Source organism: Belonocnema kinseyi, chromosome 7 (genome assembly GCF_010883055.1).
Source record: "Belonocnema kinseyi isolate 2016_QV_RU_SX_M_011 chromosome 7, B_treatae_v1, whole genome shotgun sequence".
NCBI classification, from domain to species: domain Eukaryota; kingdom Metazoa; phylum Arthropoda; class Insecta; order Hymenoptera; family Cynipidae; genus Belonocnema; species Belonocnema kinseyi.
In genome coordinates, this window is record NC_046663.1 from 103305083 (window position 1) to 103317091 (window position 12009).

At 28.7% G+C, this 12009-nt stretch overlaps 2 protein-coding genes across 12 annotated transcripts in view; one reads left to right on the forward strand and one right to left on the reverse strand.

Moving 5' to 3' along the window:
- The window catches only part of LOC117177201 (sorting nexin-30-like), an 8157-nt gene extending 3198 nt beyond the window's left edge, over window positions 1-4959 (reverse strand). Inside the window, exons 1-7 of one of the 3 annotated variants that reach the window (XM_033367743.1) lie at window positions 4938-4959; window positions 4359-4442; window positions 3599-4055; window positions 3125-3280; window positions 2869-2979; window positions 2600-2764; window positions 1941-2136 (exon numbers count right to left, since the gene is read on the reverse strand). In XM_033367743.1, the coding sequence (XP_033223634.1) occupies window positions 1941-2136; window positions 2600-2764; window positions 2869-2979; window positions 3125-3280; window positions 3599-3769 (799 nt within the window). In that variant the 5' untranslated portion in view covers window positions 3770-4055; window positions 4359-4442; window positions 4938-4959. Of the gene's footprint in view, window positions 1-1940; window positions 2137-2599; window positions 2765-2868; window positions 2980-3124; window positions 3281-3598; window positions 4056-4216; window positions 4300-4358; window positions 4579-4937 lie in introns of those variants that run through there. The other 2 variants (XM_033367742.1, XM_033367744.1) reach the window with 2 other exon arrangements.
- A 110-nt stretch (window positions 4960-5069) lies between these two features.
- The window catches only part of LOC117177199 (DNA-binding protein RFX2), a 37783-nt gene continuing 30843 nt past the window's right edge, over window positions 5070-12009 (forward strand). For all 9 annotated transcript variants that reach the window (XM_033367732.1, XM_033367733.1, XM_033367734.1 and 6 more), the window contains exon 1: window positions 5070-5313. The gene's annotated coding sequence lies outside the window, so the exon portion shown is untranslated. The remainder of the gene's footprint in view (window positions 5314-12009) is intronic.

The window sequence follows — 12009 nt, forward strand, 5'->3', positions numbered from 1 at the left end:
ATCAGCTGATAACTATTGTTGACAGTGAACTAACCGGCGGGGCTCAGCGTCGGACTCGCCTTGTCTTTCGCCCCCGGGCGAAATTTTATTTTGATATATATAAATTTTTTTGATATATATGCAACGAATGTGCAAATTGTATTGCTTACATTAATTTTTTTAAGGTTTCGAAGATTTAGTCCAAAATTGGTGTCAGTGCTCAATATACGCGGACCAAAAAATCCGAAATGCATCAAGCCAAAAATTATGTCAGGTTGCTTTATTAATGTCAGGTTTGCTTTATTAATTACCAATAAACTATTAATGTTGTGTAAATCACGTTTACCGAATTATTTCTTATTCCTCACCCACACACTTCACCAACATTTCACAAAAGTTTTAAAGACTTAAAAGTTTGTTTTTATAATATTTAGAAAGATTTCAAAACTATTTAAAGATTTCAGATTCCAAAAGAATTCAAAGATTTCAAAACATTTCACAAATATATCAATTATTTTACAAAGATTTCAGTCTTCATAATTATTCGAAAGATTTCAAAAAGATTTCCAAACATTTTATAAAGATTCTTAATGTTTTAATGTTTTAAAGTTTTCATAATACCTCAAAAGAATTAAAAAATATTTCAAAGCTTTCACAAGGATTTCGCAAAGCTTTTAAAATTTTTTCAAATTTTTTCACAAAAATTGTTAAGCTGTGAAAAATATTTCAAAGATTTCACAAATATTTTAAAAGGAGTTCAAAAAATGTCACAAAAATATTAAAGATTTCAATGTTTACATAATATTTTGAAAGTTGCCGAAAATAATTCAAAGATTTCATAAAGATTGCAGATTGTAAAATATTTAAAAAAAATTCACAAATTTTTCAAAGATTTCAAAAGGACTTCAAAAGATTTCAACAAAATTCACAACGATTTGACAGATTTAAATGTTTAAATAATACTTCGAAAGATTCGAAAGATACTTCAAAGATTTCACAAAGATTCCAGATTCTAAAATATTTTTAAAAAATTCCAAAACATTTGAACGATTTTATAAATGTTTCAAAGATTAAAAAAGAATTTCAAACGATTTCACAGTGATTGCAGATTCTAAAATATTAAAAAAATTCGCAAATATTTCAAAGTTTTTAAAAGGATTTCATTAGGATTTTAAATATTTCAAAGTTTTCATAATACTTCAAAGGATATTTCAAAGCTTTCACAAAGCGTTTAAAAGGATTTCAAAATGTTTCACAAAAATTGAAAATATCTCAAAAATATTTCAAAGATATAAAAAATATTGCAAAATATTTCAACGATTTCACAAATATTTTAAAAGTACTTCATAAATATTTTAAATAATTCAAAGTTTTCACAAAGATTTCAAAACACTTTACAAATATTTAAATGATTTCACAAATATTTCGCAAAGCTTTTAAAAGGATTTCCAAATATTTCACCGAAATTGTAAAAATCTCAAATAATACTGCAAAGGATTTCACAAAGATTTAGAAAATTCAATGTTTAAATAATATTTCAAAATGTTCCAAAATTATTTCAAAGAATTCACAAATATTGTAGATTCTAAAATATTTGAGTAAATCTCACAAATATTTCAAAAGAATTTCATAAAAATTTTTAATATTTCAAGGTTTTCATAATATTTCAAAAGAATTCAAAGATATTTAAAAGGTTTCACAAAGCTTTTGAATGAATTAAACAATATTTCACATAAATGGTAAAGATCTCAGAAATATTTCGAAGATTTCACAAGGATTTCAAAAGATTTTAAAGATGTCAATGCTTACAATCTTTCTTGAGATATCAAAAATATTTCAATGATTTCACAAAGATTTGAGATCCCAAAATATTTCAAAGTTTTCACTAAGTCACCACCAGACTTCAAGAGTGTAACCTCTCTATTAAAACCGATTATTGAATGTTTTCACTAGATATTTACCTTGCCTTTCCTTATAAATACGGTGACTGATTTTATCCATAGTCGCTAATTTTTCGCTCAAGGAAAAACAATATTCCCGGATCTGTTCGAATTCCAAATTGCGTAATTTCATCGAATAGACACTTGTAATGTTCGGCAGTGAATCTGTGACTTTGACGAGAACGTTACCTCGATTTTTCCGATGGACTGAAAATTCCTGCAAAATTAAACATTTTTAAAACTAGATTCAAGGGCGTTGAAACAAGGACCCAACCTCATAATTGAATTGCCTCGTCTTACTCCATACATACTAGAATTATATCCTTTTTATATAATTAGAACCTATCCCTGTTTTGAATCAAATCTGTACTCGGAGTGAAAAATTTGCTAATTTAAATTGTTTTTGTGTGAAACGTTTTTTTTTTCATTCTAACTCGAGCAAAAAAAAAGCGTTTTACACAAAAACTATTGAAACTAGCCAATATTTCACTCTGAATACAGATTTTATTCAAAACAGGAACAAACCCTAATTATTAAAAAAAAGAGATGTAATTCTAGTATTTATGGAGTAAAACAAGGTAATTTAATTTTTAGGTTGGATCCTGGTTTCGACGCATTTAAACATTGTTTTTAAATTTTTAATATGTAATAGTTCTACGTGAATAAAATATTTTACTTACAGCAGGTTTACAGGTGAGGAAAATATGGAGGCTTTTGTCGCAACTGAGAATCGGATGGTTAACAATTCGATTAAGAAAAACATGTAAGAGTTTCATGCGAGCGATGATGAATTCTTTCGAGTATCGGTCCAGCTGAGCCAAGAGCGAATGTTTCCCTGGCATTGGCTAGATTTAAATCAAATCAAATTTACAATTAATTTTTTTTAATTTATTGACCAATGCAGTTTTTTTTTTAATATAAATTTAGTTATGTTGAATAAAAATTCTACCGGAATAATGTGTGTTGGGTATGTTTCCACCAATTTTTGCCTCAGCCAAATAAAATCGTTGTAACGTCTACGAACAACATACTCCCCCTCGTTATATTCAGGTCGAGTTGACTAAAAAAATATCAAAGTTTTGGCAGAGAATTAAAAAAAACTGTCAAACAATTGATATAATGTTGTAAATTTAAATTACTTTTGATAAAATTACTTATTGTTCTAAAAACTATCAAAATAAAAAAAATTACTACAAAAAACTTACTTTAGTTGTGATGCAAAAAGTGATGTAAGTTTCTAGAGTTTCCACATGTTTCTGTGGATTATCCACCTTGACTTGTAAATCTCGAGAGTCTAATTGAAAATCAGACATTTCTTGATCTGGCAAGGTGGAAAAACTATCTACGGATGGTGAAGCAACCTGGCAAACATAAATATGATATATGCTATTATATATTGTATTTTATATACTCTGAGAACATTTTTTAAAAGTATTTTGTAAATGTAGATTCACGTCTTGACATTTTTCTTCAATAGAAAGAAAACGAAAGAGTAAATTTTCTTCTATAGCCGATATATTTTCTAAAATCTAGTGCTGTTTACTTGAAAAAAGCTTAGAGCATAGTAATATAATATTAATAAAAAATTGACAGATTTTCACGATTGTCATGATTCGCACACTTGTTTACACTCATTGAGAACGGATCACTTGTCAAAATTGTATAGGTTATGTTCTTACCACCGAGCCTTCCATCGATGTGCTGTAACTGGAAAGAAAATCCACTTCAGGATTTTCTTGTTTTATATTTCCTCCTGTGGCTGTAGAACTTACTTCCAGAACGGCAGATTCGCTCTGTTTTTTATCACATATTTCTTCAATATCTTCAATATCATTTTCCGAAGTCATCATAGTGACAACTGCCAACTTCGTGTTTATAATTGACAGCTTTGACTGACTTTTAGACTATGCCAGATTAGTCGGATATTCCTACAACGGTACAACCTCGACTAAATTCGACTGGTCTTTTATTCACTTTCTAATTTTCGAAGTATATACACACTGCACATTGAAATTCTATGCCCCGTCTATCTTAAACAGTATGTATTATGTGTAATGAACATACAATCAATATAGGGAGACGAACCTTCATTTCTTTTAGGACTTAAGTTTTATTACATCTGTTATATCCCTGTAACTAGATAATAATTTCATTTATTAAAATGATATAAAACAATTCAATTATTCAGAATAGTCAAAAAGTATATTAATTATAAATTTTTATAAGGAAGATAATTTTTTATAGATATAGTAAACAATTTGATTTTTAAATTTATTTAAAAAATGAATAGTTTTCACTTTCTTTGCCTTCCTATCTATACACAATTGATATAAATGCACGTGTAGTTTGTGCAATGTATGAGCGTAATCGAATGAAAGCAAATAGTATTTGGTAAATATGAACATGGTAAACATTATAATTACGCGTAGTGATACGTACGTGAAAACGCGTTCAAGAAGTAGTTCCTCCTAGATTTAAGTATTCTTCTTTATTTGTTGAATTTTGAATACACAGTACACATTGCTTCAAAGAGAAAACATTTCATTAAAAAAAAATAGATGATATATTTACTTTTTTCCGTCAGCATATAAAATTTCAATTCGAGAAAGTAAATGAAAAATTTGGGACAGGCCAGTTGTTCTGCGGTCGAAGGTGACAAGACCCGCTAAATTAAAGAGACGCTAATAACAAGAAACCGGTTTCCGCCCTGAATTGAATATCTCTCCACAATACTTTAATTTTAGTATGAATGAAATCTTACTCTTTCTTGGAATCAATTAAATTCACACGAGTTATAAATTATTGATCAAAAACCAACTTCACAAAGTTAAAATTAGAGCTTTACGGACTATTCGAACTAGAAACTATAATGCAAATTGCCACCGATTTGAAATTCGCGCGAAACAATGTTTGGTCACCAATTTAGGTTATAATTTCCATTTTACAATGAAAAGGACTTTATAGTGTAATTTTAAGTAAAAAAGCTTTCTATCCACGGTAGATATGAATTAAATGGACCTTAATGAGAGTTAAATGTGCTTAAAAAGCTTAAAAACAACGAAATATAGGGTGTAGATGGCAGCTCCATCGACGGAAGTGGGCACTCAAGATGGTGTCTGCGCAGACGGTGTTTCTCATTGAAGGGGGTATATCGATGCCGTAGCCAAGGAGACGACTGTAGCAGACAACCGACCCTCTGACCGGCCGTCATCAACAACAAAATACATCTTTAATCCGATTTTCCATACTCTGCTTTTTCCGACGAGCGTTTCCCGGGTTACAAAGCCAGGGACGGCACACAGAAAAACTGTTGACAGGGGGGTCGACGCCAGCAGGGCCGCGCTATTGCATCCGCACCATCGAGTACGAAAGTACTCGCCATTCATGAAGACAGGTGAGAAAAGCGAACAAACACCAATTTCCCGAATTTCAAGGAATCATTTATCGCCTTTTCTACCCTCATTTCCTCTTTCGGAGTTACTTTCCAACTTGTACATCGTTTCCTCTGGGTTTGTTTAACGTCGGGATTTCACGCGAATCGCGGGGCTTTTTTCCACATTAAACTCGATGCGCTGATTTTCTCGTAATTACCAAAGTGCAGGTTCTAAAATGATGTCGGCAGAAACTTTTAGCAATCCGGATTTTGTATGTACAAAACAAAGTTAAAGTGTGTGCAGTAGACAATTTCGTTGTATTTCTTAAATTTTATCATTTTTTAAGAAATGATAATGAACATTTAACTTTCGTTCTTTCGAATTAATTAAAAAATATGGTATATTTAACATTTGAAATCATCTAAATTTCAAAATGATATAATTTTCAAGATCCTTCTCATTTGAAATCGACACATTTTAAATCTTATAATATTTAAAAACTAAGTGTCTCGTCCCGAGACTCAAAATTAAATTTCAAAAATGTTTAATTTGACGCATTGGAAATTTAAAGATTTTAAGTTGGACGCGTTTGCGAATGGAAAGTGTTAAATTAATTGAACTAATAATTCATTTTAAGGTAAAAGATAAATTCAACAATTTTGGAGAGTGAAATTTAAATCGAACATAATTAATTGAAGCTGATGAACGTACATTTTTTAAATGGAAATAGTCATAACTGAATAATAGAGAATAATTCACTTGTTCTTCGTGAAGTTATTTGCAAAGAGGGTGTCCGTCCGTCCGGGTTTCTCCGACAGCCTTCTTATTGCAGCATGCTACTTATGCCCTATAAGCTTTTTGACATTGCTCGGGGTTTTTTTCGTTTTTTTTTTAAATGTAGGATTCTGTAGTTATTTAATAAAAAGATTTTTTGAGTGAAATCTACTGATTTTCTTTAAACTGTTTGCCAAATGAAAAATATTTGAATGATACTTATTTTTGTATCCGATTAGCCGAATTTTTTCTTTCTAAAAAAACTGGTATAACGAAATATCTTAAAAATCTAGCAATCAATGTTGTTGAATACCTGATTGGCTTTTTATCACTTGAAAATGTTTTATTTCTTGAATTCAGAAATTAAGTCTACAAAAAATTACTTTTAATAAGAAAAATCATAGTAAACCTTATGCGGATTAAGAAACTTTTTTTCTATTTAATATTCTTGCAACGTCAACTTTAAAGCTTAAAATTTTCTAGTAATTTATTGAAAATGTTACGAATATTTCATATTATAGCTTTTCGCTGTATATTAGTAGTTTTAAAAGAAAATCATAATGTTTGGAGACTTGCAGTTTCTGAAAATTGTAGTTTTTTTATCGTAAATTAACTTGTTTAAATGAAAATAAATCGAGATTCCCCATTTTCAACCATTTTAGTTTGGCTTAGCGCTTTACACCGAAAATGCGTATGTTTAATCAAATTATTACATTTCAAAGATGAAATAAATTTCAGCCATTTACATTTTTTGCTTTTACTAGCGTATCTACGGAAAATTGAGACTTTAAATCAAAATTCATTAGGTTTTGAAGGTTCATAAGTTTAAAAAAATTTTTTTTAAGTTGGCATTTTACACCATAAAACGGAATTTATTTAAAAAATCATTCGATTTTAAAAAGGATTAAATTCTGTGTACAATTTAGATTAAGCTAGTGTTTTTCAATAAAGATTTCAAAGAAGGTTTACCGGTATTTTTATCAGTTTCAGGTTATATTAACGTTTTTCACATGGAATTCGTTATTTTAAACAAAAATCATGAGATTCCACAGAATATTTACAATTATAATCAGTTTATTTTATGTTAGTGTTTTCCTATAGAAATTATTAGTATTTTTAATAAAAGAATGTTAGATTTCAACGAAGATTTACAATTGATCAACAAAGTTGGATGATGTGGGTATTTTTTGCCTGAAAGTGGTATTTTTAAACAAAAAAGTTCAATAATTGTAATCCAATTATGTTTATTTAAAATAATAAAATGGAAATGCTTCAACAGTTTCGGATTCTGTTAGTTTTAGTCGAAAATATACATTTTTATTTTAAAAAAAAATCATTAGATTTCAAATAAGATCAATAATTTCTCAACAGTTTAAAGTTAAGCTTTGCTTTTATGATGAAAAGCTGAATTTTCAAACCAAAATCATTATAATTTGAAGATTTCGAATTTTGGAATAATTTTGGTTTATATTTGTATTTTTCGTCGGAGATTGGTTTAAAATATTTTTAAAATTATATTTCAAAGAAGATTCAGAATTTTTTAATTTCAGGCTATGTCAGCGTTTTCCAATAGAAATCGGCAGTATAGATTTAGAATTTTGGAAAAATTTAAGGTTGTGTTAACGGTTTGCACATGATATCGGTATTTTTAACGGTAACTCTTTAGAATTCAATTAAATGATTTTTATTTTAATAATACAATTTTAAAGCTTGCAATATTTCGGATTATGTTAATGCTTATCGTTAGAAATGTACATTTCCATTAAAATATCAGGTTTCAAAGAAGGTTTATACTTTTTTAACAATTTTATTTTAAGTTGCGGTGGTGTTTTTAATCGTAAATTGGTATTTTTAAACAAAAATTATTGTAAATTGAACCATATTTAGAATCTTTTAACAATTTTGTATTATGTTAGTGTTTTTCGTCGGAAAAATTGAATTTTTCACTGTTGTAAATTCTAGAAAACAAAGCAAGGAAACATTTTCGAAATAATGATGAGTTAGTGATATTATATGGAAATTTAACTTCAAGTTGATCCCAAAAATATTACAAAATGTTAATTATATTAGATTTAATTTAAATGTTAAGAAAATATTGAAATTTTATTATTTTTGCAATATCTTCTCTAAGAACTGACAAAATGACTTGATCGTGGCTCATTTTGTTGAGAATACTGATCTGTAATGTAGCTTCGATTAATATTCATTACTTCATTCTGTGAGAGTATAATTTTACTATGTATAAATAAATAATTTCCTAATTATAAAATTACATCTTGAAATTGGTCGGGAAATTTTGGGAATTTTAAATTGGCTGATCACTGAGAAACCCTGTTTTAATATTTTCAGGACTTGAAAAATATGATTATTGACCCTAGTTGACAAAAAAATTGTTATCCCGTTAAAATATAGCTTTAAAAAAGAATTATAGGATAATCAGTCAGATTGAATATTTGTCATGTTTTGTTCGTTAACCCCTTATTATACTTTCTCGAAATTATAGTTTTAAAGTGAAAGTGAATAAGTGCAGATAGTTTGTATATTTTTCATTTTGGGCAGTGTCTATGTGTACCGTAAAATTCGGCTAAATGTACTGCAATTCCGGGACAAATAGTACCTTGTCCAGGTTCCACTATGTGTATCGAAAAAGCTCTAATATTTATGCCGAAGTTTCGGTACACGTATCGACGGACTTCCTTTTAATCTCATTTTCCAATGTAATTTTACTTTTGATTTTTTCTTATCACGTTGTAAAATAAAAAAGTGGAAAACCTTTTGTTGTATAATTTCAAATAAATCGTTTATATATTATAGTTTGTGCCCACGTGAAAAGGGCCCTTATAGCCGTTTCTCGTTCAGGAGAGCAACCGGAAATGGGTATATTTCATTTTCGAAGAAGTATAACACGTGCGCTGATGGCATTCGCCAACTTACATGCTTTTATCTCAAAAAACAGTTTTTCGAAATTCCAACTTAAAAAATCAAAATTTATAGAAGTTTTCGAAAATCTTGTAGAATTTCAATCTTTTGAAATATTCCTTAAAATCTTCAATAATATTTGGAAATTACTTTTTAAAAATAGTTAAAAACTCTATGCGTGTGTAAGATATATTTATTGTTTTTTAGTATTTACTTTGCTTCTAAAAAAGGTGAAAAAATTCCTCTAAAGTTCTTAAAAATTGTATTATAAAATTGTAAAGTTTGAAATTCAATTAATTTGGAAAATATAAAAAAATCAGGCTAGAAACGAATTCGGTAGGAGTAAAATTTGTTTGAAAATTATTTTTGTAATCAAGAACGTGAAACAATATCCTTAAAATACTGTAAAGAAATTGTTTGTTTGTATTCGGACGTTGGATTCGGGATTGAAATTGAAGGAAAAACAATATCCAAATTTTGAAAAATATGTGAACATTTAGATAATTGTTTTTGCTATATTGAATTAATTACGTGTTCTTTTTTCGATTGAAGAGAAGGGAAGGATGTACATTTACATGCGGGTGACTTAACTACCGGTCGCATTCTATTAGTTTTACCAAGAATGTTGACACTGGAAAATTATTTATTTTAGAACATAATTAAAATCTTTTCGCATGAAATATTAGTTTAGTGGTTTATGCTCTTTTTTTCGTTTTATATTATTTATGTTGACTTGTTTTTTATATTTTGTGATTGAGCAATTTATAAAGAAACAGATTTGAATTAATTAATAAAATTGGTTAATTCTCGTTAAAAAATATTATAATCTTTTAGAAAAAAACATATTCCACAATTTTTTTAATGTTGTAGATTCCGAATGAAATATTCTAGTAAATAAAATTATAAAACATTTTTATGTTTTTCTCAAATTTCGCGAATAAATTTACATTGAAAAAAAACTAAAGCCTCTTATGCATTATGCAAAAGAGACTTTACTTTTTTTTCAATAGATTATCTGTTATAAATCATAAAACAACTCCCACGGTAGTGTGTGCATTTAGGATAGTTCATTTAACTAAGAAGCCACAGAGATATTTAATTAAAAGGAGCTTATCAATTATCTCAATGCAATCAGTGGAGCATGTATCAAATATAGTAGATCTATTTCAAAAGCAATTCTCCGGTACTCAACAACCATTCAGTGAAGTAAGCTGCCTTGTTTTCCAACCCACTTAAATTCCTTTATTATATTGCCTTTATTAAATTGGGATTACTTTCTTCTATTATGTACCTTCTACTGTTACAAAAATTCAAATTTATAATCTAATTTTTTCTAAATATATTTTGAATTTATCAGTGAATGAAAAATTGCTTATTTATGGACGATGTGGCTGTTATACGCATGTTATTTGGAAAGGGAATTTTTGGGAATTGGGTGTAAATGGTTTGTGATAACGCTTGGCACGTGGCAGTGCCCGGTAGGAAGTCCATAAAGGTGGAAGGGTGGTTCTCGGTTCGCAAGCTGATAGAAAAGAGGGTAATGTGCACACCCAGACACCAGCCATGCATAACAAAGACCAGGTGCATGCTTGTTATGCTTCTGCAGTTTTCCTGTATTCTGTCTTTAGGGCCAGGTCGTTTAGCCAGTTCTGTTTTAAAGTTCATTGTGAAAAGTGCAAGTTTAGTTTCTCAGCTCTTTTTCTTAATTTTCATCTACTTAAAAAATTTTGTTGGTTTATCAACTCCAAACAGGTACATAATTTTCTATTCAGATGCCCTTCTTTCAATAATGTATTCCCAGACTGATTTCATTATATTAAATTATATTCGGGATTAACAAAAAAAATACGCTACCATTTTTTGACTAGAATTTGAAAATCTCACAACGATTCCGTTTTTGCAACTTGGCTACTTTTATTCTTTTAATTATTAAATCACTATTACTCTTCTTTCATTTTTTCCTTCGCTTTTTTATTTTCTATCCTTTCTTTTTATTTTCTCTGCGCTTTTACATGGGCAAATACTTTTTACATTTCTTAGGCCTTAGAATTCGGAAACAATAATAAAATGAATAATTTCAGCTTGAAGCAATTACAATTTTGACCATTAAAAATTGTTGACATTTGTTTACAAATTAAAAGCTTTTTAAATTTTTTAAAAGTTTGTTCATTAACGGTCAGTTTTCTTCTTCTAAAGTCGAATATTTTATTTATATCTTTCTTCTGACTCTTTGGTGAAATAGTTTTAGACAGTAGATAGCCGAAAAGGTCCTATTAGAAAAATTAACTTGTCGCTTTGGGTGCGGAATTACACAGCTAGTGTACTCTATATTTGGTTTTCTTCTGAATGTCGAAGGATTTTTTTATCTTTAGTCGAAAATTTTCTTTTGAGTCCTTAGATTTTTTTGATGTATTTTAATAAAAAAAATTTTTTTCTGCTAACAAGTTCTGTTTTATTGGCAAGATCACTGAAACAGGTTTAGACTTTATTTTTTATTTTTAGTGTTGTAGCAAAATAAAAAATAAGAGAAACTGGACGTCTGAAGCTTCAACCCATTTACTATACCTATAATTGGAAATCCAAGAAAAGCGTACACTAATAAAAAAATTCAATGTAGCTGACTGACTTACATTTGAGAATAAACTTTAAAATTTTACTCGCTCATTTAATTCGGTCACTCAAACTATTTCAATAATTTAAATGCATCCATACTAATTTGGGATATAATATAATAATGAAAATAATTTGATACATTATTCAAATTTATAAATGCCCCCGGCGCACTAGTTGAACCATAATTGAAATTCGAGAATAATGTAATAGAACAGTATCGTTTTCTAATTAAATTGGAAATCTCTCTTCGTCATATTATAGAGCTTTCAATTACTCCATTATTTTTTGGAATTGTTTGCTATTTTGGTAAAGTGCGTGGATCGAGTTATAAGTTATACTTTAGAGTTATACAGTATCTTTGTATCTTGTTATTTTTGCATTATGTTAGGCTTTCAACACTGTGTGTGTGT